Source organism: Glycine max, chromosome 9 (assembly GCF_000004515.6).
Source record: "Glycine max cultivar Williams 82 chromosome 9, Glycine_max_v4.0, whole genome shotgun sequence".
NCBI lineage: Eukaryota > Viridiplantae > Streptophyta > Magnoliopsida > Fabales > Fabaceae > Glycine > Glycine max.
The window spans coordinates 49,148,508-49,176,293 of record NC_038245.2 but is presented as its reverse complement, the minus strand read 5'-3'; the positions used below and the strand labels follow the sequence as shown (position 1 = coordinate 49,176,293).

Sequence of the window (27,786 nt, the reverse complement as noted above, 5' to 3'; positions counted from 1 at the left end):
TATATAAAAAAAAGACTCAGAAATATTATGAGTTTTTTTTTCATGAGGTTCCTGTAAAAAAAATATAAAGGGTAATATTATATAAAAGCAAAAAGACATATATATTTGAGGTTAATTTGGTTTTACTTTTTAAGAAGAAAAAAAAAATTAGCAAATCTCATAGAGTTTTTACTTATGCATCATCCAACCCAACAAAGCCACCAAAAAAACTAGCTAGTCTTGGTCACATGTTGGAGTAACACAGAACAAAACCTTAACTATGCAGCAAGTCTCGTGAACCTTGCTAGCAAGAAGCCTTACACCATATTTTGGCATCAACAGCAAACCATCCACAGGGCAATGGCAATAGTTTGGTGAAACAGCAAAGGAGAAGTTGGAGAGAAGAAGACACAGCACTTCCTTCATTTGTAGCATGGCAAAGTTTTGGCCTAAGCAAATTCGACTCCCGAGGCCAAATGGAATATAAACTTGGGGGTACTTGCATGCTGCAGAAACACCACCAGCAAACCTTTCTGGCTTGAATTCCCTAGCATCTGGCCCCCAATTATCAGGGTCACGGTGCAATGCAAGTGTGAACAACCACATGTTGATGCCTTTAGGCAGAACATGTTCCCCCAACTTCACCTCATTGGCCAACACTTCCCTAGTGGCCATAGTTGAAGGTCCATAAAGTCGTAGACTCTCTTGAATCACCATTGTTAGCTGGACAAGTGCACATTAGGATCATTATTTAGATTCTTAATTAGGATAGCAAATGTAACAAATTAAGTGTTTTTTTACTTTACTAATGTGTCATGCCAGCTATACTGTACATGTGTGGATATACTGATATACATACTATAAAGAGAAATGCATTTTGTATTCAACATTCTCTACTATTAGGTGGCAATGTAATTAATCTCGTTTAATGGGGTTGTTGTAGAATTTCACCTAATAAGAATGTTGAAAAATTAAGTCACCCCAAACTAATTATAAAGAATCTTTCTCTTCTACGTAATAAAGGACAATAGTGTCATGTACAGGGACTGTGACATTTGATGTCTTAGGTCCAATGTAGCTAACAATTCTCAATTAAGGAATAATAAAGTATCAACTATTAATTTAGTCTCTAAATAGTATTATCCTTTGTCTTAAATAAATAGTGCCTAAAGTGATAAAACTATACAGTTAATCTTTCAAAGTATTAAATATCTATCAATTTAGTCCTTCAGTAAACATATTTTAGTAAAGTTCAAAGACCAATTTAAAGATTTGTAGTATATATATATATATATATATATATATATATATATATATATATATATGTATGTATATATACTTGAAGTACAATAATAAATTTCAGAAAAGGTTTTGTACTAACTGCTTTCAAGTTTCGAAGTTTGTCCTTGTCATGAAAGGAATGAGGAACCATGTTTTCGTAAGTCTCCATAATCTCAGATCTAACTCGTTGTTGCCACTCAGGGTGTAAGGCAAGTAGCAGCAATGTCCAAATAGTTGCAAGAGCAGTGCTCTCAGAGCCTGCAAAGTAAACATTTTTGCAGATGTCTAGAATCAGCTGGTTTATGTTATACCGAGGCCTAAAAATACCCTTTCGACTAGTATCGGTGGTGGCACTGGCAGCACCTTCTAGTATTATTTGTAATAGATCCTTTTGATTCTCATGTGTGCCACTCTTTTGGTTATCTGCTTCACGGTCTTTGATCACTTTTAGTATCATCATTTCCACCTCTTTCTGCAATTTCCATAGCTCTTTGTTTTCCTTGGTGGGAAGAAACCTGGGAATTAATGCATCATATCATATATGTCTTTGATTAGCACATGGTATAATCTAGTATTGATTTCTTGTTTACATGTTTGGCAAAAGGATATACTCCTATAACCTTAGGTTTAGAAATCCAAACAGAATGCTAGTATCGCTTGCATGGAGGTCAGTTTTGCAAAAATTAAATTGCCTTGAGCATAAGAGGTGCCAAAACAAGCTTTGGAAATGACATATGCTGTCAGAGCCTTCAGATCTCCATCAATTACCAACTCTGCAATCCCCCCTTCACTTTCTGTTATATGGCTCTCCCATTTTTTTATTAGTGCCATGGTTGATTCGTCCACTATATCCACCCAATTATGTAGGTTATAAACCCAAAACAAAAACAAATTAATACATTATACATCTATATGTGCATAACGGACTTTCAATATCTCTGCCACATGCATGAACTTTCAATCTAATTAAGAATTTGGTAAGAAAATTATTTAATTAAAAATTATTTATAATATATGTAAATTAATTAATTTACTGCCAATAAATTATTAATCCGACTGGTACTGAACTCGATCTTCTTAAGAAAATTGATGTTCTAGTGGATACTACCCAAAAAAATTTAATTGATTTATTAGGAGAATAGACCCCTTTCATGCTAAATTTTAAACAAGGTTGTTTTCAATTTTTTTTTCTTTATTTATTTTTCTTATAATTATTGGAATTTCAAGAATGGAGATGAGAGTATTTCAAGAAGGAATAGTAAAACTTTCATATATCAAGTTCATTAGAAAATAGTTTTATCTCGAGACTTGCGGGGTCACGGACCAAAACTATTAAAAGCTAACTAAAGCTACCTAACTAACTTGACTTTTGTGTCAAAACTTTAGTTGGTAACACTACTACGACTACTTTTTTTCTTTTCTGTTTTTATTTTATTTTCTAAACTAGAATTATATGGATACTTCAACAATCCTCCCTAATTCTAGTTTAAGCAATTCACTACGCCAAGTTTTTTCTCTGAACTTGTAAAACTTCTCCCCATGAAGCGCTTTGGTTAGAATGTCAGCTTCTTGTTCTTCTGGCTTGCAATAAGCCAAACTTATTCTTCCTTTCCTCACTTGATCCCTGAGATAGTGGTACTTTGTCCCAATATGCTTTGTTCTTCCATGTGCAATTGAGTTGTTGGCAAGACATATAGCAGACTTGTTGTCCATGTTAAGTTGAACAACTGAATCAAGTTGAATCTTCAATTCTGCAAAGAGTGACTCCAACCAGGCTAATTGACAAGCTGCTAAGACAGCAACCATGTACTCTGACTTACAAGTTGAATGTCCAACATCTTCTTGTTTCTTAGAACTCCAGCAGATTGTTGATCCAAGTAATTTGAAGACATATCCAGTGGTGCTTTTGTTGTCCTCTACATCACCACTCCTGCATCAGAAAAAACAATTAACCTTATTCTTTGATTATGATTTGATTTGGAGAATAACAAACCATAGTCAAGTGTGCCCTTCACATATCTCAAAATTCTCTTTGTTGTAGCCATATGAGAAGTCCTCGAATCATTCATATATCTGCTTATCAAGCCCACACCATAAGAAATATCTGGCCTACTATGGCACAAATACCTCAAGCTTCCTACCATTTGCTTGAACAATGTGGCATCCATTGGCTTTTCATCAAGACCAACACCTAGCTTTAATCCAAACTCAACTGGACTCTTAGCTAGGTTGCATTCTTCCATCTTATATCTTTTAAGAACTTCCAATGCATAATTCTTTTGATGCATCACAAGTCCTCTATTCTTGTGAATGAACTCAATTCCTAAGAAATAAGACATGACTCCCGGGTCTGTCATATCAAATTCCCGTTGCAGTTGCTTCTTGACAGTTTGAATCACAACTTCATTATTGCCTGTGATTAAAAGGTCGTCCACGTCTAAGCATAGTATGATTATGTCTCTATCATTCATCCTTTGCTCGTGTGCCTCCAATGGACCTTGCAGCTCCTCTATCTTCAAACCCTCAAGATTCTTGGATTCTTCTATGGCACACACAATGTAATCAAACCGAGGTGAGAGTGACCTCAAGATTTTCTCCACAACCATTTGATCATCAAGCTTCTCTCCACAGCCCTTCATCAAATTGGCAATGCTGAGCATTCTTGTGAAATAATTAGCTACCTTCTCAGTTGGCTCCATTTGAATCATCTCATATTGTCTCCTTAGAGTCTACAATTTCAACTTCTTTAACTTTGCATCTCTTGAATATGCCTTTTCCAATATGTACCATGCCTCCTTTACTGTCTTTGCATGATCAATCTTCTGGAAATTCGCCTTGTCCACACTTTGATGAATAAAAAATAAAGCCTTACAATCACGTTTCTTGGCATCTTTGCATGTGGCTTTCTGCGGATCACTTGATTGCTTTTCAAGTTCTGCAATTCCACATTCCACAACCTCAAGAACATCTTGAAATCCAAATACAACTTGCATCTGAATTTGCCATTCGCCCCAATTCGTTCCATCAAGAATTGGAAGATTGCCCATGAGATTTCCATTCGAGCCTGTCATGATCACGATCTTGCTTTGTTGATGAAGCTATTGCGAAACTGATGATTCTACCTCCACGAACTCACGAATCTTTTGCAGCAGAAAACAATGATTCGAACATTTGCTCTATGATGCCAGATATTGGAATTTCAAGAATAGAGATGATAGTATTTCAAAAAGGAATAGTAAAACTTCCGTATATCAAGTTCATTAGAAAAAAAATTTGTCTCGAGACTTACAGGATCACGGACCAAAATTATTTAAAACTAATCAAAGTTACCTAACTTATAACTTGACTTTTGTGTCAAAACTTTAGTCGATAACACCACTATGACTAATTTCTTTCTTTTCTATTTTTTTTATTTTTTAAACTAGAATTATATGAATACATCAACAATAATTTGCATCTAAACTATAAATTAGAATTTCTAACACTTTCTTCTCTAATTAGAAGGTGCATTTCACACACCTATATAACTAACCAGAAAATATTTTTCTTAATCATCTCAAACTATTCTTATTTTACTGTATATATACTTAATTTTCTTCATTATATATCCATTTCAATTTATTAATAACCTTAAATTCGGCATGTATCAGCTATATAATATGAATTTTTAATCCAACTAAAGATTTGGTAAAAAAAATAGTAATGATATATTTATATTTATTTACACAGACCATATGGGATATAGTAGTAGGCTTTTTTTCCATTTGGGGCTATTTTTTTTTTTTTGAAATTGACACGTTTTAAATTAATTCTTATTCAGGAGTAACCCATAAAGGTAAGTACGATTCTGTAAACCGAAGTCATATATAAATTGTTATACAACTTTAGTTTATAAAGTCGTAAGTAATTATTTGTATGACTTATATGTAAAAGTCGTATAAAAGTTTATGATTACTTTTACAACTTAACTGAAAATTAATCAAAAAAGTATTCTCATTTAATAAGTTTGTAATTTTTTTTATCCCAAATGATAAAAGAAAACGATATACTAACCATAATTTTGCTCTGGAAAAACTCCGGAGCAAGTAAATTCCTTTGGAAGGTCCAGTTCGGTCCATTAGACATAAGAATTCCGTCACCTATCGATTTTATTAATTCGGGTATTTCCACATACAGATGTTGTTTGGTTCCAGTGGAGTACATGAACACTGGACCTGATCATCATTCATATATGTTAATTTCAAAAACCAAATTAATAACTACCAAACAACAACGAAGAATCCTCCCATTAAAGTGAGATCCACTACATCAATCATAAATTATACGACACTTACGGTTAAAAAAAAAAACAAATTAGTAAAATAGATAAAATTAATTTTGACGTACAATAGTGATATATATAGTCACCAAAACACAAATTATTACTTCTAAATGTATTCATGCATGTACCATAGCGTTGTTTCCATGTATGGAAATATGGGTAGAGGGAATAAGCCCATTCGTCTAAGGCTTCAAGAGAAAGAGAAGGAGGTTGGTTGATCTGTTGCATCTCAGAATCGTTGCCAAAGGGGAAAGAAGGTTTTGGTCCATTGATGCCTTGTTTCTGAAGCATTGATTTTAACCTTTGAGGCCTATGCCACAGCTTCAAATATAATAATATTATGATGCTCCATGCAGCTATGAACGCCACTGACCAACATATCTCCCTCTCTGAAATCTGCCATTGACCTTCAGCTTCCATACCCAGTACAATCTCTCTCTTTGGCTCAGACACTTTGAGTAGTTTGGTTCATGAAATGGACACCTCTTCTGCTTCTACAATTTTATATTTAGCAGTTAATTGACCTGGCTATTGTCCACTAGTATTAAATTTAGTCGAGTTGTAATAACTTTTTAACATATTCGTTTTTTTTTTGTAACATGGACGTATTAACAAACAGAAAAAAACAAAGCAAATTACACTAACAAACAAGAATCTTGTCCCATTGATTCCAAAGCAAAATATGGAGGACTTACTCACATGCAAATCCAAACAAGGTGCATCTTTGGATTAAAGTTTGTAATCCTAAATTTCGATTAAATTTAAGTATGTAAACTGAGTTGCATTAACAAGAAAGTCTTACTTCTATAAAATTGAGTTTTCAGATAAAATTTATAAACAAATGTACTTTAAAGTTAACCAAACATGTACATATAATCAAAATGACTTTCCTCTCCAAACTGATCATCAGTTACACCCCACCGACAAACCAAACATAACCATGTCTAGCATCAAAAGCTACCAGCACATGTGTTAATTTCTCATTGATAGATCCTCCAATCATGTCTAACTAGATTCTTAGTGTGTTTTTGAATGAGCATGGATAAAATTAATTTTATAAAATGAATTTTTGAAATGAAGTTATTTATGTTGAATGTTTTTATTATAAAATTAAGTTAAAAATAAAATTTAGTATAAACTTTTGATTTAATGCAAAAATTACCTAAAATTATTTTAATTCAAAATGAATTCTAACTCTTCAATGTAAAACTAAAAATGCAAAAGCTTATCTAAAATCATTTTAGATTCCGAATCAAGACCATCAGTGTGCATGCCATGCATAATGTTCTGTCATCTCCATCAATGGCGGGTGTACTTGCAAGTTGCAACTGTACGTGGCCAGTTGCCCCCACAAGTAGTATATTTTTACTTATAGACATCTTTAATTAAAAAAATTTATCGCCCCATTAAAAAAATAGGTGTTGTTCCTACAAAATAATTTCTTTGTTAAAATGAAGTAAAAAGTTACGTACAAGAGATTACATTGATATGTGTAGAATGTAATTATAATTTATAGAAATTGAGACATGCATTTTAATTTTTTTTGTCATATATATAAAATTATGTATTTTACAAAAATTTATAATATTTTTCTATGAAAATATTCTGAATTATTTTTTCCCCTATTAAATAAATTTTCTGGATCCGCCACTAATCTCCATCCTGCATCACTTGCACTTCAGTCTGCAGCCAAGTAATCCGACTCACAAACGAGGTCCAGAAAACCTCTCTCCCAGGACAGTTGAAGACCGAATTTAATTGCTAGCTAGGAGTTTGGACTGGTACCCATAGCTCATACATGACGCATGAGAATAATTTAATGTAAAGAAAATAATTTGTTTCCTCATGCGAATGTTCTCCTTTGTTGTCAAGCTTGAATCTTGGATTAGGAGAGAGCTTTCAATGACTATCATCCTTGATCAAGACTTAGTTTGAGATCGATAACTATGTGATTAAGAAGATAGTACCCTTATCAAACAAAACAAAAAGTTATATTGTTAAATGTGTGACATAAAAACCATTCATTATGTTTTCATTTATAATTTTTTTGAGATATTGTTGATTTATTATAGTAAAGTATATATACAATTTAGAATTTTATTTTTGTACCTCCTTTTGCTCTAAGAAAAAGTTAAGTTCACATCAACTAATCACATTAGATATTTAATGTGATTAATGTTTTTTTTTTCTTGCTTCATGGGAAAGGAAAAACAAAGAGGATCAGACCATCCCTGTACAAGAGAGGCAAAAGGGAGGGGAGGATCAAGAATGCATAACCGAAAGGCTTTGACGTAATGCGATTAATATTTACTCATGTGTCTTCGATTTCATATGATAACAATTATGCTTTTAAAATTGTTAATTAATATTATTTTTTTTTTTACAAAATACTGATCTTATAATAGAGTTGATTAGTTTTCATCAATGTCCTTTTTTTTGTCCCCTTTTTTTTGTGAGTGATAATTTAAATGTCCGTCCTATTTTGAGGTAGATTAATTAAGGTGATGAAAAGATTGAGGAAAAAATAGAAAGAAAAAAAGATAAAAAAAATAATGGATATGATAATGATGCGATAAAAAAAAGAAAAAAAAATGAGATCCAAAAGAATGTTATAATATCCCATCAAAATATATATTTATAATTTTTTAGGGTGACTGTCCTAAACGGCTATAAGCCTATAGCTTTATATTCAAATATGCAAACACTGTACCCAAAAATGGCCCGGGCATTTAAGATAATATTTTTTTTTCAAATACTTAAAAGAACGAGCTACTTTCAAGATCTATCTAATGAAAGCCATCAAACAAAATTAATTATTGTTGTATAATGTTCATAAGCTGTATGCGCGCTCCACGTGTATACGTGTCTGCCTCAAAGTTAATGAGAAAGTCCCCTTTAAAGTTCAAGCCCCTAATTTTTTATATTTTAAAACAAAATAATATTATTTTCAAATATAAGTAGTGATAATTTTTTAATATTATGTATAGGTAACTTATTAGTAATATTATGCGATTTAAAAATCCATATACATATAAATATTTTTATACATCATTAAAAAAATGTGATGGAAACTTGAAAAAAAAATATCCACTAAAATATAATTAGTTAAATTATTAAAAAAAAATTAATTATTAATAAAATTGATAAATACTTATACCTAGATTTGTAAAAATTGGTTTAGCCCAACAAGCTTGGTCAACCTTGTAAATTATTGGCCTGAACACTCGCTTGCATATTTGGTTAGGCATTTTTTTTCTTTTTAAAATTAATATAAATTTAAGCATAAAAAATAAATTAATCCAACTCGACAAGCCAACAAAACATGGCCTATAGAATTTCGGGTCAAACTATGCCGGTCTATTTTCACCATTTGGTCCATCGGTGTGTCAAATTCTGTGTGTCCATTTGACAATTCTATTGTTCTAGTCATGGTGGTCCAAAAAAAATTCAATATTTATTTATTTATTAAATTGACTAAAATACACTTTTAATTTCTCATCTTTATTTTTCAGTCGTATAGTCGTTTTAAGTTTAAAAAGTTTTTTAAATTTTATCAATTAAGTATCTCTATTTGACCAAGTTAGTGTAAAATATATTAATGGAAGAATGAATTTAAGTATAATAGAAACAAAGATACACCAAAATAAAGCTTTTTAAATTTAGGAAATTAAACTGAAATAAAAAAATAATAATAATTAAGACGAGAACAAAAGTACTACGAGTATATTTTAGCTTAACTCCATTGGTTGTTATAAAATCGTTTACATGTGTACCATATATATATGAAAACTTTTGATCAAGAGGCTGCATATTATATGGGAGGGTAATATGAAGAGCTGGTATTGAACAGCATACAACATTCATTCATATATACCCGCAATCAAACTAATTGAAAGGAAACCTAAGAAACAAATTGCAATGACAGAACCTGAATTGATCGATCGAATTCCTTGAAATTAAACCGAGATTTCAATCTCTCCTAAGAAAATTAAAGTATTAACATCTGGAACAGAATTATTATTTATTTCCATGAAAAGATAACTATGTATGTATGAAACCAAAAAAGTTAGAAGCATTTTGAATTGGATGAGTGATCGTAAGAAGCCAAATCCGGTAGTGAATCAAGCACTGGCCGGGACAATAGTGGCGCGCATCATTTCCTTAAACTCATCGAAATCAACACGACCATCGTGGTTGGTGTCGACAGATCCAATCATCCTATGAACATTGTCCATCAAATTTCCTTCAACCAAGCCAAGTTTCCCCAGCACCATCTGCAACTCCTTGGCGGAGATGTAACCGTCGCCGTTCTCGTCGAAAACCTTAAACGCCTCCCACAGATCCGAATCCTGCTGCTGCTCCTCCTCGTCCTGGACCAACCCAAAGTAGGTCTCACCCAGCGACTCGTGCAGCGCCATGAAATCCTCGTACGTGAGTCCCTCGTTGCCGGGTCTTATGTAGAGTTTCGTCATGGACTCCAGCTCCGCCACGTCGGCGTCCAGGCCGAGGAGGCTCAGCGCCTGGCTGATCTCCGTGACGGTGATGGTGCCGTCGCCGTTCTTGTCGAACATGTCGAAGATGCGGCGGAGGCGGAGGGAGTTGAGGCTGCGGCTGCGGAGGCGGAAGGACGAAGAGGGAGGGGCGAGGGCGATTTTCTGTTGTCCCATTACCATCCCCAAATGCAGCTTGCGATGGCTGGGAATAATGTTATCGGAATTGTGTGTTTTTTTATATATAGAATGTGTTGTTTTTGTAGCAATGTTCCTTAATTTTTTTCCTTCTTCTCCATCTTGTGCTATTTTATATGAGACAATGCGTGTTCGGTGGCCTGCCAAATGGGACTCTTCCTTCCTTTGCGTTTCTCAACGACCGTTTCTTCATTCTCCATTTCATACCTTATTATGTGTGTGAGTTAATTAACATGTGCATGCTCTTCTTAAGAGTCCTAAGCAGCCCTCAATAATTTTTCTATTTTATTATTTTCTCTTAATTATTAATATTATTTTTATTTCTTAAAAAATAAAACTCATCTCTTTTATTATCTCTTCTTCTGTAATTATTTCTCTCTATTAATATTGTCTTCTAATAATCTTGTCATATGCAATTATTAGTAACGTGCTAAAGAGTTCTTTGCATAAAATCTGTGTTCTTTTAAATTTCTATATACCTTTGTCTTCTTAATAAATTACTATAATATAGGCTAAATAAATAAAAGAGAGGAATGGAAAAATTCAACTGGTGAGTGATTGCATTAATTAAAAATGGTTCACAACGACGGCTGTATTTGGAGAACTGGCTGTTGAACACAGGCAAGTGTAAAGATTAGATTTAAGAATGAGATTTGATAGCTATGAAGGGCCTATATAATAGGAATAGGAGTCTCTTTTAGATTCATGTATCTGAGATTCAAATGAATATGCTTTAAAAACAAAATTTAGATACAGTTTTTTTAGGTATTTTTGGTTCCACTGTTCTTCACTTCTTCTCCATCAAAATTAATGTCTTACTTCAGGAATCTATGTTCATACTACTTCACACTGAATGTAAACTTTTATTGTATACCTACTGAAATAAAATTTCAATTTTAATTAGAAAATAATATTAAAATTACATACAAAATTACTCCGAATTTCCATCTAAGAAATTGCATCCCAGTTGCAATACGCCTATTGAGATTTCAGAACTCAGACTTTTAAATGTGAACATAATTAAGCGTGCTAATTACTTTTGATCGTTAAAACTTAAAAGGAACTGTTCATACTCCTTAAAGCAAAATAAAATATCTATTTTGCTATCAAATTATACTTCAACAATAATAAGTAAAGAAAATTTAAATCGTGTACTTGGATATATTAAAATTCTTGAAACATCAATTTTTTTTTCAGTTGTGTGAGCGTATCCATATCAAGATCAATTTCTGGTATTAAACTCATGCAATCCTATAAAATAAAACAACTCTTTTTAGCCTCTATTGACTTGATCATATCTTTATCTTTTATCTGTTTTCAACTCGTTCTAGAATATCTTATTTTCAAACGTAATTTGAAAATAATTTGTTGTCGACAATTGTCTCATAGGATATTTGAAAACAAACTTGACTAAGTCCAATGTGAGATTGTGAGGTGGTCACGTCCACACCAAACTCATTTGATTAAATTAAATTTTTTATTTTAATCATCAAATAAAATATTTTTTTCATGCTAATATTATCAAATTCAGTATTAAGACGATAGTAAAATAATAAAAAATAATTATCTAACTAAAATAAATATCTAATATAAGTTAGCACATTAAAAAAATAAATGAGATTTATTAAAATTGATGATTTCTAACCAGTGTAGTAAGCATTTATTATAAAATAAAACAGGTGTTTTTATTTGTTTTACTGAAAGAAAAAAAAAAAAAGACGTTCTAATTAGTACTACTTTCTTCACGTACGTTTTATTTCTCAAACAAGGTGCAAGTGTGATATAATTGTTTTGACGTGTAAATAACATTTCTCTCCCTTTATCTATTGGATGGCACAATGTTTCTACATCAATTTCTTCACATCATTTTTGGATTTTTAAAATAAAATAAAACAAGAAATACATATTATATCAATATGTGGAAGTTGAGGGAAAATAGATCGATATCCAATAAGCTCTTTCCTTCCTTACATCAATTTCTTTTCTTTGAATCTTTTCTCCCTTCTCCAAACCGAACAAATCAACCAGAAAATCTGTCTTCTCTTGGCACTTTTTGTTCACTATTGTTCTATAGGAAAGATTGAGGGTGAAATCACAAGATGAGGTGGAAGCCACATAGAATTTAATAAACCCTAAGACGTTGACTTGGGAAAAAATTCTCACTAAGGTGTTGAGGGGCAATGAACCCAATGCAACATCCTTGGTGACCTTAGAATTGGAGACCAAACGATCAGCCATAACAGTGAGTGTCAAGTTGAGTCCCTTAATCTCCTCAGCTAATATGTCTCCATTGGGGATAGGAGCTTCCAATGTCAAGTTGGGCAGAGCTATTGTAGTAATTGAATCCAAGTTTATTAGGGTTGTTGACTGAAACATCCACTTCCAATGTCAAGTTCACATTTACACTCATGCTAAACATGTCCATGCCCAAGCTCATGTTCTGAAGCCTTACTGAATCCACATTGGTAATGGGGTGCCTTGGTTTGAACACTGTCAATGCTAAGATCACCCCTAACAATACAAGTGCAATCGCTACACATAATGCTACCATCAGGCACACAATGCTTCCTTTGCAGCCAGCAGATCCCTTCTTCATTGTGCCTAGTGGGGATCTACACCATCATGCAAATAAAAAATATTAAATACGTAGTAAGTGCATATCAGATGAGATATGCATGTTCAAATTCAGAATAATTACTAACCATTATGCATGTTCAATGTTCATCAAATTTTCCATTTTTAATATTCACATTCTTAGTTTCTTTGAAACTGAGGACAATAATCAATAATGCATCCTGGTCGATATTATACATATTTTGGGAAAGTCTAAAGCAAGCTCTAATTTCAAGAATCTACTCTCATTGTCCATTAACTATCCTTGAGATATATGTATTTTTATAAATAACAATATATAAGGTTTCGAGATATTTCTTGTGTGATATGATGGACAAGAGATCTAAGATAAAACTGTCAAAGTCGTCGTCTTCTTTTTTTTATCTCTTTGCTTGCTCTATTTCCCTTGTCTATAAAGTTTCAGTTAAAGAAAAATATATTTATGATATATCAAACTGCAATTACAAAAATTAAACTACTAATTAATGATCTTCTTGAACAAAAAAGAAGATACTTAAGTTTATATTATCTTATATTATAATGTATAATATAACATGATAGTTAACAAGAAGATATAGGTAATACAAATACATTGTGTAATGATTAAATACAGTGCAATAGTTCACCAAATATTAAGAGTTTCGGTTTGTTGAGCATCTGGCTTACCTGGACAGCAAATGTTCTGTGAGGAGGTTTAGTTGTTAAGAGTTCCACTTGACAACTTTTCTCCTCAACCAACTGTATTTGAATGTAAGCATTATGGAGTATTGGGTTCTGTGTAACAGTAGTATAACCCTTAGTTTTCACATATTACGCAGCATATTTCAGGACAGAGGTGTACATCTGTGTGTCTATGCACACAATTCAAAATAGAAAAGAGAGTATGAAATCCAAACTTATTTAATTATTTTGGCTAGTGAGAAAAAACCTTGGATTGCTTGTGGATTGACAAAAAAAATCACTCTTGATTTGTTTAAGCTTCAGGGTTTCTTATGATTAACACCAGTGACTAATCAAAACTAGCAAAGGATTTGAATTTGTCAAAGTTTTCTGAAGAGGAAATATACCTACCTTCTCCAATTAATCAACCATACCATACATCTAAAAATGATGCTATTACACGTTTCCAATAAAACAAAATTATGTGGGACTAGTCCCCACATTGATTCAAATACATGTGATGCAGATTATTAGGCTGTTCATTGGTTTCCAACCATATTTTGAATTATTGTACCCTCATTTGTTTTTCACTTAAGTATTCTATATCTTATTGTTGACCTGCCCAAATAATAGAATTGAAGAACATGGTACACAGTACAGATATTTAGTTTTAATTCAATCCTTTGGTTTGTCCTAAACACTTGAAGAAATCATGGACCTGGATTGTGAGTTTTACTGATTTTGAACCTACTTTTTCTCCTCTCCTCTAAACTGGAAAAAAGTTGCCATGCTTTTTGTACTATATGCAGTGACGACTAATGACAAAACTCGGATTAACTCTACTCCCATCAGATTTTTTTGAGTTTTACTGTTGTATTTACATCCTTGATTGACTATGTGCAGAGCTATGGTGTCCTAATACAAGCTGTAGTGCAAGAATTAGGCAGCCATAGATCTGAATGTAACTAGATAACCAACCACAAAAAGAAACAATAGACCAATCCCCCCCCGAATACAAAACCCAGCCCTGATATTGCTAGACCATGAATGAAAAGGAATGTCAAATCCTTTTTCCATATTTTTAAGCCATGTCCAGCAGAAAAATATCGCGTCATCCATCAGCTTTTGATCGTTGAATGTCTTTTGGTTGTACTGGCTTGTGGATTAATGTGCGAATACTCAGTTCTTGGTATTGCATTCTTGAATTGTGTGTCCCTTGTCATTTATTGTTTCTGATCATCTGATGTTAAAGTTTGTCTCCTTGGCAAGAACATGTGGTTCACCATGTGGTCAAGCTTCTTGCTTCGGGTACCACCTAGTCATTCTGGATCTCGGAGCCCTTTGGTCGATAATGTGCCCATGCTAAGTGCTGTCCTCCGTGGCACTTCCTCTATCGATACTATTCATATACTTTCTTTATATGGTGTAGTAAGTGAATCACTTCAATAATTTGTTTGATGGCTGTACAAATTTATGAGGATGTACAATTTTTGGGTCTACTCAGCAGCAGTCGGCAACTTTTGAAAATGTTAGGCCTTGTTTGGTGCTTGGAATTGGGCTCCAAATCAACCTTGGAATCAGAATTGAACTATCAATGCCTTTTAGAATGGGAAAATTCAATTCTTTATAAAAATTCCAACTTCCATGGTTGGAAAACAATTTAATAAAACCCTTTCCAATTCTTTACCTAGATGCTCAAAAGTGCAATTACCAGCCACAATTATGCGCCTATATCCACTTCACCTCCCATTCTGAGTAATACCAAGGAGGAAGATTAATTTTATGTTCTTCCAGCTGTTGAAATTATAATTATGGACTTCAATTTTGTTTTCTAAACTAAGTTTGAAGAGAATTCTTGTAGAGATAAAAATGAAGGTGGGAAAGAGAATTACAGAGACATGAGGCAACATTGAAAGGCAGTAGACTTTAATAACATTTTAGAATGTGAGTTTTGATCTAACTCAACCCCAAAAACTAGCTCTAAAGGTTGTCCCATACTTATATATTCTATCTTAGCATAATTTCTAGCCGATGTGAAACTTGAGTTATCAGAACCTATCCTAGATCCATTCAAAGGACCACCCACCATGTTATCCACACACCAAACCCAAAAGCGTTGGGAATGAGTGAGTGTATTGGAAAAAATTTAAGTTCCACATTAGCTAGAGATAAGATCAATATAGAGTATATAAGTGGGGGACAACCTCATCTTATGAACTAGCTTTTAGAGTTGAGTTAAGCTCAAACTCATATTCTAAGAAAGTTAAAACAACCTTAGATAGTTGTCTAATTCATGGACCATTTCTAAGCTATTAGTGCACAAACTTCATTTAATTTCTTTTCCAGTCACATGTTAATGTCAAATTTTTTATCAGAAATTCTTTGTGAAGGTCCCTGCAATTGCTGCTTCTTTATTACCACTTTGTGAGACATTTGGCTCAATTAAACCGACTTCGCATAGCACTGGCGATGAGTGCTCCTCAACATCAACATATATGGCCTTTTCTTTAGCCTTTCTTTTCCTTATTCGTTTATGGAAATTCTGTAGACCCCCTCTTGACCCACTGTGCATCACGGAATTAGGAGTTGCAGCTGGACTGCTGGAGGTTTGGAGTATATTTTGTCATTGCACAATACTCGTGTCATGTTTTCCCAAGATAAACTGAAAAGCAATCCAAGTCTCTCTGATTCTGCATCTGTTAAACCTGTATATATTGATTCGTTTCCAAAATTACGGGCCTTGTATTGCCAACACAAATCTTGTGTTGCTTCAGCCCTTTCTGGCATTTCTACTGGAAATTCCATTCATCAAACTGCTAATATGATTTACCAGAAGATAACCAAAGCTGGAAATTCATCAAGTAATTCTTCATCACCGACTACTAATAGCAGTAATGCATGTAGTTCCCTCATGAATTCTGGTGAAGATACTTTTCCAAGACCCATGCTTCCTGCATGAGAAGTACTGGAAGCTCTTCCTTTTGTCCTTGAATCAATTTTAACTGCTTGTGTTCACGGGAGGATTTCATCACGAAAATTGACCACAGGTTGGCTAGATGCTAGCTTTACTTCTCAATAAGCTTTTTGAATCCATCAATTGGTCCCACCTTTCTTGTGTCTTTTTTAATAGATGATAATTAAATCATTCCAACTCTTTTGTCAATATGTTCTGGATATGTTAAAATTTTGCTGAATTGCCAAAACCATTGTACTAACTCCTGTTTAGTTTCATTATTCCATCCCTGTTTTTAATTTTAAGATTGTAATGTTAAAATTTTGCTGAATTGCCAAAACCATTGTAATGTTCTGGTGCTACCTTCATTTAATCACTCTAACTCTTATGTGCCATTCACTTGCAGGTCTGAGAAACCTTGTTGATTTTCTTCCGGCGTCGCTTGCTGCTATTATTGATTACTTTTCTTCAGAAGTTACTCGTGGTGTATGGAAACTAGTTCCAATGAATGGAACAGATTGGCCCAGTCCAGCAGCATTTATTCAATCAATTGAATCAGAAATGAAAGCTATATTAACTCATGTTGGCGTTGAGGTTCCAAACCGTTCTTCTGGTACTCTCCTGGTTCATTATTTTAATATAACTGTTTGATTTGTATGGATTTCTATTGAGTCTCGTAAAAACATCACACATGATACATGCATGCACTTATAGATGGAACTTTTTCCCCTTTCCTCTTCAAACTGCATTTATGAGAATCGGTTCTTTTAAATTTTTCAAGCTCTGCATTTATAGGCATTTATATTTATGTTTGTAATACTTTTGGAGAGTTATATTTGGTAAGAAAATATTTTTCTTGATATAAGCTGTTAGTGTTGTGTTTTTTTACTTTTTTAAAAATTATGTTCTGCAGGTCTTTTTAGTATAATTTGCAGTTTTGTCTTGCTGCTATTTTCCATTGACAATACTGGTGGATAGAGAGAAGCAAATTCTGAAAATGGCAGTATTGTCAAATAATGATGTTTCAAGCTCTGCTCCTTCAGTCTCACATCAATGCTGAAATGTGTCATTTTTCATCAATGTAAATAATCTAGTAATGCCTAACAAAAATGTTAAATTAAAAAAAAAAAGTACAAAACACTCATCATATTAGAGACCATTCAATGTTTTCTAGTCCTTGTTTTAATTATTACACCATAATAGTTTCCTTTACTATGCAGTGATGATTTTTCAGTGGTAAACCTCTCAAGTCTCAATTTAATCAAACATGCCCTAAAAACATGAAAGGGTTAAAACTTTTTATATTTATTGATTGGCTTTGCTGAGAATGGTGGATATCTTAAGTAGCTGGTTCTTCTCTTGGCTAGTGAGATCTTTAAACTTAGTCCTTACTGACATAAATCTTCAAACTTAATTGTTTTCTAATCCCTTCTTATAATTAATAGGGATACTTGAGATTAAGCAATCCAATGATAGTGTATTTATATTGCTTACGAGTTACATTTTTGTTGTATGGTAGGTGGTGCACCGGTAATGCTTCCTCTACCAATGGCAGCTCTCGTCAGTTTATCCATTACTTTTAAACTTGACAAAAGCCAGGAGTACATGCATGCTATTACTGGAGCAGCTTTGGAAAACTGTGCATCAGGTTGCCCTTGGCCTAGTATGCCTGTAATTGGCTCTCTGTGGGCCCAAAAGGGTCGCCACTGGCACAACTTCATTGTTGTATCAGGTTCCCGTTCTGTGTTTAAACATAGCAATGAGTGTGTAGCTCAGCTGTTGAGAAGTTGTTTCACCTCATTCCTTGGAACATTGTGTGTTTCAACCGAGTGTAATGTGAATGGCCTGTTGGGTAGCACCATTAGTGCCCCTGGTCCCTGTCCCTTTGTTGCTCCTGGGTTCCTTTTTCTTCGATCTTGTCGAAATATACACAACGTGCGGTATGTAAACATATAATTGTGGGTCTTGTGACAGAGTACTCTAATGAATTAGCCAGTTCTCGCCACGTAAAATCCAACAAAGCATCACTATCCTTAGCCGTGCAGAGTGCAAAAGAGGTGGCAACACTTGGAGCAAGTCTTCTTATGTGCGGCAGGTCAAGGGATGTGAAGCAAAACAATGATAGTGTTGGGTCGCACATACTTGAGGGTTATGCTATGGGGTATCTGTTGATATTGTCCGGGTCAATTATATGGGGTGTTGGGACCAAGTTACCATCGGGGACATTCCATTGAGGTCCATTTGGACTTCTTGGCTGAAATCATGGAGCAGAAAATCTCACTCAGTTGCAATCCAATTACATGGAAAACTTATATCTGCTGTTTTGTGGGATTAATGGGTTCAAGAAGTGAAGGTGGCTTAAGCAGATGGAATGAACATGAACTGGCACTCATGATAGAATTTATGAAGACTAAATAATGTAATGTCAAAAATTGCTTCAGAGAAAATAGCAAATCTACAAGTGAGATTGAAATTGCTAGAGTATTTTCTCCCAATCCGGGTAGTATGTACTATGGAGCCGTAGTGGTAGTATGCTCCTCGACAATGGGAGATGCAACAAGGCTACACCATTCTCCCCCTCAAAACACAACTTTCTCTTTTCTCATTCAATGAAATCTGAGTTGAATAAAGCTCAACGGTAAAAAAGAAAAAAAAGAAGTAATAGAGATAAATAATATTAGATGATGATATTTATACACATAATATCACATTACTTTTGCATTTTATTTGTTTGAAAATGTTAAGATGTTTTTTTTATTATATAAAACATTTAATAAAAAAATGTTAGATAAATATTATCATTAACATTGGACAAGATCAAGGGTAGAAAAAAAAAACTACTTTATATTTCATTTTATCTTTTAATTATTGAGAAACCGATTTTGATAAATCATTTTTAATCGAGATTAACATATAAAAAAATTAATTAATTTTTATTATAACAATTAAAAATTATTTTTATTTTGGTCTAGATTATATGAATCTTTTATGGGAAACAAAATTCTTTTGTCTAATAGTTATGGTAATTGTATATTGAACTCGAGACTCTAATTAAGAAAAAATGATTTCATGTCAATTTATTAATTTTTTATTTGAAATATCTTTGTTTTTGTGAATAGTTTTTCGCAAGATATGATGCTGTAAATTGTTTTGTTGTTTATTATCTCTTATGTATGTTAATTAAATTAAATATGCAAAACCTTATCAGTAAAAATTAAGTATATGTTTGGATGGAGTAATCTAGCACAATTTATTTTTTTCAAGGAATTTAAAAGAATTTATGATAAAATAACTTATTTGGATAAAATATTTGAAAGGAAATTTAATTTTTGGTATTTTATGAATTATTTTGATTGACTAAAATAGTGGGATTTCAAATTCTCTCAAAAAATATAGGATTGAAATTCTTTTCTCGGAGATATTCACTTTAACTCACGTTCTTACTCACGACTCTTTCTCGTTCAACACTAGCAATTACGGGTAACCAAAGTTTTTTGTATGATATCAACCAAAGCTATTTTTTGTCAATATCGACTAAGATTTTTTTTAGATGATGTTGGTTAGGGTTATTTTCTCACTGACATCAGTCATGAGAATTTTTTGCTGACGTCGGTTAAGGATTTTTTTTGCCGTTGTCATCTAGGTTTTTTTAGTTGATGTTGACCAATGATTTTTTTGGCCGACATTGACTAGATTTTATCGGTCATAACTAACTTTTTAGTAGACACTTACTAGGATTTTTTAGCTGATGTTAGCTAGGTTTTTCTAGCCAACATCAGCCAAAGCTATTTTTAGCCAATATCGGCTAGGGTTATTTTTCAGCCGATGTTAGCTACGGTATTTTGACTTATGTCAACTAGATTTTCTTAGCCGATATCTGTTAGGATTTTTTTTGCTGATATCGACTAGAATTTTTTGGCTAACATCAGCCAGAGTTATTTCTTAACCACATTAGTAAGGTTTTTTAGTTGATGTTGACTAGGGTTTTTTTTGCTAACACTAGCTAGGTATTTTTTATCGACATCGGGCATGATTACTTTTAGTCGACATCGACTAGGTTCTTCCAGTCGACATCCACTAGAGTTTTTTCGGTCGACATCGCTCAGAGCTATTTTTTAGTCAACATCAGGCAAGACTATTTTATAGCCGATGTTGGGTAGGGCTTTTTGTCCGACATTGGTCAGGGCTATTTTTTAATCAACTTCGACTAGGGATTTTTCAGCCAATGTTGACCAATGATTTTTTTCGGCCGATGTCGGGTAGGTTCTATTAGTTAGCATCAACCAAGCTATTTTTTAGCCGATATTGGGTGGATTTTTTTGTCAACACTTGCTAGGATTTTTTAGGCCGACATTGGCTAAAAATGGTCTTGGTCAATGTCGTTCAAAAAGACTCTAACCGGTGTCGGCCAAACAAACCCTAGTCGACGTTGGTAAAAAAAACTAGCCAGCATCGGCTGAAAAATAGACTTAACCAACATTAGCAAAAAAATAGTCATGGCCAACATCAGCTAACAAATATTCCCGACATACTTAGACAAACAAACCCTATTTGATGTCGACCGAAAAATAATCTTGGTTGATGTCGGTTTAAAAGCATCACTGATTCTGGTCAGACAAAGTAATCCTAATTAAAATTATCAATATTTTGTATTTTTAAATTATTAAAAATTGAAAAATATTTTTTAATTAATATTTCAAAATTAGATTGTATTTATTTTTTATAAAGTTTAATATTAAAATTTCATCTATTTAAAATATAAAATTGAAATTTTACATATGGAAAAAATTAAATTGTCCTATCCAAATAAAGAATTTAAAAGTAAAGAAATTTAAATTAATTTATGCAAACAAAATATTTGAAAAAAAAAATTAAAATCAAAACACTTCAAATTTTAAACATTTTAAATTTCATAAAATTTTAAAATTCCTTATCCAAAGAGAATTCAATACACAAGAGAATTCAATGTATTAAAGACTTCCTGAATACATTGGTATATTTTTATTCATATGTATTAATTACAGCTACCATATACAATTATTATTATTATTACTGCTACAAAGCTATGATATGAATCCGCAGTGATGAAAGATGTTCTTGTGAAGCGGTGACTCTGAGAATGGAAGGAAGGATGCGTGGAGGTTATAGTGGTCGACGCATAGTAGCAAGCAGAAGAGGGAGTGGCAAAGGCAATGTCAACATCATCATCAACAACAACAACAACAACAACAACAAAAACAACACCAATGTCATCAAGAAGCTTCAGAGCCGTGAGATTTGCTCGAAGCCTCATCGAGCTTTTGCTTCTGTCACTGCCTCTCACAGATTCCGCTCAATGCGCTTGACGCACCAATACGACACTCATGATCCCTCCAAGACTCGCTCTTCCCTTTGGCCCTTCTTGATGAAAAGAACTAAAGTTGTGGAAATTGTGGCTGCAAAAAACGTGGTCTTTGCTCTTTACCATTCTGGTTTGTGTGCAGCTTTTAGTAGAGGTGAGGTTGCCCCCAAGAACTATGATTCTGGATTGTTTTTTTAGGTGTCGATTGCCATTGCCCATTACCTGTTTATTGATCGTTGTAAAAAAAATCAAAGCTTTGGATTGTACCGTGTTTTTTTTCCGGCAAATGTTAATTGTTAGTATAGTTAGTTTTTGTTAGCAGAGGGATCGAAGCCCCGACCTTTCCCATCTTCCCTTCCACCTTAATCATCCAACCCAACTTATATCTCCGATTCTATCATGTGTGAATTGTCATTTCTCTTTATCCATTTGGTATCATGAGCACATTGTGTAAAAACCTAAAGTGTTGATTGTTTCATGTATGAATTGCTATTGCCCATTACTCATTTGTTGATCTTGTTATATTTGTATAAAAACCTCATCTTTTGATTCTTTCATGTATGAATTGTCATTGCCCATTACTCATTTGTGTTGATCGCTGTCATATTTGTGTAAAAACCTCATCTTTTGATTCTTTCATGTATGAATTTCCACCCATTACCCATTTCTTAATCATGGGCACATTTGTGTAAAAACCTCAAGTGTTGATTCTTTCATGTTTGAATTGCCATTGCCCATGACCCATTACCCATTTGTTAATCATTGTCATAATTGTGTAAAAACCACAACTTTTGATTCTTTCATGTATAAATTTCCATTGCCCACTACCCATTTATTAATCATTGTGTAAAAACTGAACTTTTTATTCTTTCATGTATGAATTTCCATTGCTGATACCCATTTATTAGTCATTGTCATGTCTGTGTAAAAACCACAACTTTTGATGTTTTTCATATATGAATTGACATTGTCCATTTGTTAATAATTGGCACATTTGTATAAAAACCCTAACTTTTTTATTTTTTTTCACGTATGACTTGCATTGCCTGTTATCCATTTGTTAACCATTGACACATTTGTATAATAACCATGAATTTTTATTTTTGTTTTTAATGTACAGATTTCTTGTGTCGCTTACCCATTTATTAGTTAGTCATTTGTACACAAACCATGTTTTTTTTTGTATGAATTGCCTTTACTGCTTTCCGTTAGTTAGTCATTATCATATTTTATAGAAACCATGAAATTGGGCTTTTGTGTGAGAATTCCATGCAGAAACCGATGAGAGGATTTGCTTTTTGAATGTTTGCCCTGATGAAGTCATTCGGAGCCTCTTCTATAATAAGAACAACGACTCACTCATCACAGTATCCGTTTATGCTTCTGAGAACTTCTGCTCTTTGAAATGCAGATCCACAAAGATTGAGTGAGTGCATTCTGTGTCTGTCCATCCAAATCCTCCTCTTTGATGTTTAAAACTTATTTTGCTTACATGATCTTTCATTTATGTTCTTAGATACATACGAAGAGGCAAGCCGGATGCTGGGTTTCCTCTTTTCCAATCTGAATCTTTGAAATGGCCTGGATTTGTTGAGTTTGATGATGTCAACGGAAAGGTCCTAACTTACTCTGCACAAGATTGGTACCTTCCTCATCCTCTTATCTTTCTTTTCCACTTCTACTGTTATGTAAGTGCTTTGCTCTGCTGGTTGGTTATTCTATCTAACACACTTTCTTCCAATTGTGTCAGTATTTACAAGGTCTTTGATCTTAAGAACTACACCCTGCTATATTCGATTTCAGATAGGAATGTTCAAGAAATCAAGATCAGGTACTTTCTCTTTTGTCAGTTTGATTTTTTGCTTTGTAGTTGCAGTTTCTGCAAAAACCCTATTTACTAAATAAATTCTGTCAAGTCATGGGCATGATCGTCTTGTGGGTAATTTGATCTTATTCATTTTTACTCTTTGCAATATAGTTACCATATTATTGTTCACTTGAAAAAAATATTCAGGTCCTTATTTTTTGACTGACAGTTGGGGTGGTCATAATTTTGCAATAAGATTTTACAGATTCAATTCGCTTGTTGAAATGCTTGGGTCATTTTGGATTCTCCTTTAGATATATTTTGCATCACACCACCCAAACATGTTTATTACATGAAAGGTGAAATCCTAAGCACTGAATAAGTTGGCTATGGTTGAATTTCTCATTTGTGAATATGAGAGAAAGGTTTCTTTGTTCAACTATTTAAAGGTTTTGTTGAAAGGGAAAATCAATTGGAGACAAAAGACTAAGGTGAAATGCACTAACTATTTAATATGAGGATGAAATACTTCCCTTTATTCCATATCCTTATGTGTGATAATCCAGGAAGCCACAGCAGTTCTGGAAAGGACAGCGTCTCCACTGATTTCTGCTACTCTCCCTTCCTCCACCATCTTAACAACTTGCTCTTTAAAATTAGCTTGTATTTCCCCCAAGCTCGCAAGCCACTCATACCCCCACACGACATCAATCCCTCCTAATTCAAACAAATAAAAGTCCTGCACCACCTTAAAATCAGGCAATTGTTTACCCCCTTATGTCCTTGCCCAACCTCCATTATATACTCTTTGGTTGTCTTTGGTTGAATTCTTGATTCACTCACCAATCATAATCTATGCTAACACTTTGGTGTGTTTGGTTGAGTGTAAATCTCATCATAAAGTAGATCTACTCGGTGTACAGTACATGGTTTTTATAAAAGGAATTTCTTTCTCCTCTCTTGTTTTTTTTTTCTTTTTTTTTTTTTTTTAATTTAGGATCTCTTCATAATATTCTTTTTATTTTGATGAATTCTTCTTTTATTATTTGATATCTTCCTATATAATTATTACTTGATATTTTGTTACAGCCCTGGCATCATGTTATTAATTTACAATAGAACCAGCGGTCATATTCCCCTGAAGATCATATCCATTGAAGATGGCACAATTCTCAAAGTGTTCAACCATCTACTTCATCGGAATAAGAAGGTGGACTTCATAGAGCAATTTAATGAAAAGCTTCTAGTCAAACAAGAAAATGAGAACCTTCAGATTCTTGATGTAAGCTTCATTTTCCCTTTTTCTTTTAGTATGTGTCTAGATCCCTTCCCTATGTGTGTGTGTGTGTGTGTGTGTGATTTCTAGTGTCCTTTCCCTTATAATGACTTTCATGTCAGTTTTGTGATTCCTTTTGTTCCTAGGTTCGTAGTTCTGAGCTGATGGAAGTAAGCAGATTGGAGTTCATGACTCCATCGGCATTTATCTTTCTGTACGAGAATCAGTTGTTCCTTAGTTTCAGAAATCGAACAGTTTCTGTTTGGAACTTCCGTGGGGAGCTTGTTACTTCATTTGAGGATCACCAGTTGTGGCATCCAGACTGCAACACGAACAACATATACATAACAAGTGATCAGGATCTCATTATATCTTACTGCAAGGCTGATTCTGATGATCAATGGATTGAAGGCACTGGTAATCATGTTTAAGCTTAGTTTTTCTTTGATTTCTGAATTGAGTAATCATAAACATCTCTTAATTTGTAAAAGTGATCTCATATCGTTATAATTCTCTTCTTGGTGCAGCTGGCTCCATTAATGTCAGCAATATCTTGACCGGGAAATGTGTGGCGAAAATAACTGCAATAAGTAGCAGTGCCAAGGCGGACGAGTGCAGAAGTAGTGGTTGCAGCTGCAAGAAAAGTCATTCATGCCTAATGAGGAGTCCAGTTGCGGAGGCTTTGGAGGACATCACTGCCCTCTTTTATGACGAAGACAGAAATGAGATCTATACTGGGAACAGGCATGGTCTTGTTCATGTATGGTCAAACTAATGACAAAAGTTGGAACCTATCCGTGTTTGGTTTTTCCCTTTTGATGATGGGAACATTTCAGTATTGGATCCAAGCTACCTCAGCATTCTAACCTTAGTTGATGTGAAACTATTACATAGCACTTAGCAATTGTGGATTTGTGCAAGAGATAATCTGTTAAAAGACTATTAACCAGAAGTTTCAAGAAAAGTTTGTGTATGCTTTTGTTAGGTCTTTTAGAAGTTTGACCTTATAGTTTCTGTATAGTACAATCAATACTGAAAATTGAGGCATATTACTTGTATGCTGCAGTTAATATTTTTTTCTGAACTGAGACCCCTGCTGTTATGCTACGATTTTATGATACAATGGAATATTGAATGTTTTTCTTCAACCTTTTCAATTTTTAGAGTTTTATGATCACGTTTTGGTAGGTGGTGTAGTAAGGTTTTAAAAACCGAATTAGTCGTTCAACCTATTGAAAGGTTCAATTGAAATTAGACGGTTAAACCATCATTAAATCGAATATGATTAAAAATATATTTTATTTTTATATGCAACTTTTATGCCTATCTATATGTTAATTATTTAAATTATAACTATATCCTAGTGTATACTTAATTTCATTAAACAGAAAATTACAATTCAAATTTATGCTACAGAAGGCTTTTTCATTTAGCGTCGTGAAGCTCAAATTAGAGGATATATCATATATATGTAATAACTGAGAAATCCTATCTTTTGAAAGTGGATTTTCCTGTAACTAGCTGAATAATTTCTCTAGATTTGAATCCCTCTCAGTCTAAATTAAATTTTAATAGTTTGTTATCTTCATTTATAAATAGATATAATATTATTATGTATAATATATACAAGATTTACATATAATATATAACAGTTTTCAACGTATTATCTTATTTTGAAATGTAAATTTAAAGTATATTATTAATTAACATTACAAATAAAATAGTTATTATTTAAATATTTTTTAAAGAGAAATCATATTATTAATTTGTTATTTGGCGTGCACTCAATAAACGAATAAGATTAAAGTTTATTTTTCTTTTATCTTAGTATTATATTTTTATCCTATATTCGCATCTTATCATATTATGTTATATCTTGATGATGAATCAAAGAAAGATTTTATTTTATTTTTTTGAAACAGTAAAGATTTAAATGTTTAAGAAAAGAAATTCAATAAAAGGAGAAAGAGTTGATTGTGTAGTACTACGTACGTACAGCTATGGACTAGTATGTTTTTGGTGAAGTTGTGAGAATGGAAAGAAGGAGGTGACAAGTAAAAGAGGGAGTGACAATGGCAACGGCATCAACAACGACAACAACATCAATGTCGTCAAGATGCTTCAAAACCGTGAGATTTGTTCGTCACAAATTCTGCAATATTACACCTATGATCCCTCCAAGGTTCCCCTCTTTCCTTTTTTTCCTTCATCATTGTCCAAGTGGTCGCGTGGTCTTCGCTGTTTACCAGTCTGGTTTGGCTGCAGCTTTAATTTTAGCATGCAAGATTCTTGCTTTGTAGGTGTGAATCGTCGTATTGGAGAAGCATTGCAGGGGTGCACATCTAAAACGTGCGGTGCATGCAAATTCAATAAAAAGTTGCCACTTCATTAAATATATTTCAATGAAATGTCAACTTTTTAAGTATAATTTTTTAAGATAAGCATATAGTACCAAACATGCCCCGACAGAGATTATTTAAATGAACTTTGTCTCCAATGAGATTATCCAAAAAAAAATTGTCTCTTTTAATAGTTTTTTTCATCTACATTGTCAGGAATTGGACTTTGATAACACGCTTAAATAACTCCTACCTTGGTGGTGGTAGACATATTTAATAAAAAGTTGACACTTAATTAAGATATTATAAAATAATATTAAATTAAAATATAAAATATATTTTAATGAAGTGCCAACTGTCAACTACCTCACATTTGGGGATGTGTATACTCGGTGTCATGTTTGTGTAAAAACCACAAACTTATTCTAGTATCATGTATGAATTGCCATTGCCCACATTACCATTTGTTAATCATTGATATATTTGTATAAAAACCTCAACTTTTTAATTTTTTTTATATGTATGAAT

At 33.2% G+C, this 27,786-nt stretch overlaps 3 protein-coding genes and 1 pseudogene across 3 annotated transcripts; 1 reads left to right on the top strand and 3 right to left on the bottom strand.

Moving 5' to 3' along the window:
- Window positions 1-213: 213 nt before the first annotated feature.
- On the bottom strand, window positions 214-6,041 carry LOC100807648 (cytochrome P450 714C2-like; annotated as a pseudogene).
- A 3,235-nt stretch (window positions 6,042-9,276) lies between these two features.
- On the bottom strand, window positions 9,277-10,550 carry LOC100807117 (calcium-binding protein CAST). Its single transcript, XM_003533598.5, has one exon. The coding sequence runs from the start codon at window positions 10,252-10,254 to the stop codon at window positions 9,703-9,705; it is 552 nt and encodes a 183-aa protein (XP_003533646.1). The 5' UTR covers window positions 10,255-10,550; the 3' UTR covers window positions 9,277-9,702.
- Window positions 10,551-12,180: 1,630 nt separating this feature from the next.
- On the bottom strand, window positions 12,181-12,865 carry LOC100806578 (uncharacterized). Its single transcript, XM_006588282.1, has 2 exons — window positions 12,722-12,865; window positions 12,181-12,636 (listed from the first exon to the last, which is right to left on the bottom strand). The coding sequence occupies exons 1-2, from the start codon at window positions 12,863-12,865 to the stop codon at window positions 12,181-12,183; spliced, it is 600 nt and encodes a 199-aa protein (XP_006588345.1).
- Window positions 12,866-21,543: 8,678 nt separating this feature from the next.
- LOC100806051 (uncharacterized) lies at window positions 21,544-26,067 on the top strand. Its single transcript, XM_006587832.4, has 7 exons — window positions 21,544-21,990; window positions 23,112-23,262; window positions 23,353-23,478; window positions 23,587-23,667; window positions 24,733-24,925; window positions 25,066-25,336; window positions 25,447-26,067. The coding sequence occupies exons 1-7, from the start codon at window positions 21,615-21,617 to the stop codon at window positions 25,692-25,694; spliced, it is 1,446 nt and encodes a 481-aa protein (XP_006587895.1). The 5' UTR covers window positions 21,544-21,614; the 3' UTR covers window positions 25,695-26,067.
- Window positions 26,068-27,786: the final 1,719 nt, after the last annotated feature.

What these genes read in the sequence shown, in the direction of transcription:
- LOC100807117 (XM_003533598.5), bottom strand. Translation starts at nt 10,254, where the DNA reads ATGGTAATGGGACAACAGAAAATCGCCCTCGCCCCTCCCTCTTCGTCC.
- LOC100806578 (XM_006588282.1), bottom strand. Translation starts at nt 12,865, where the DNA reads ATGAAGAAGGGATCTGCTGGCTGCAAAGGAAGCATTGTGTGCCTGATG. An exon ending in CCATTACCAATGTGGATTCA is followed by an intron (nt 12,637 to 12,721) that starts GTAAGGCTTCAG and finishes TGGATGTTTCAG; the next exon opens with TCAACAACCCTAATAAACTT.
- LOC100806051 (XM_006587832.4), top strand. Translation starts at nt 21,615, where the DNA reads ATGGAAGGAAGGATGCGTGGAGGTTATAGTGGTCGACGCATAGTAGCA. An exon ending in GTTCAAGAAATCAAGATCAG is followed by an intron (nt 23,668 to 24,732) that starts GTACTTTCTCTT and finishes ATTTTGTTACAG; the next exon opens with CCCTGGCATCATGTTATTAA. An exon ending in TCAATGGATTGAAGGCACTG is followed by an intron (nt 25,337 to 25,446) that starts GTAATCATGTTT and finishes TTCTTGGTGCAG; the next exon opens with CTGGCTCCATTAATGTCAGC.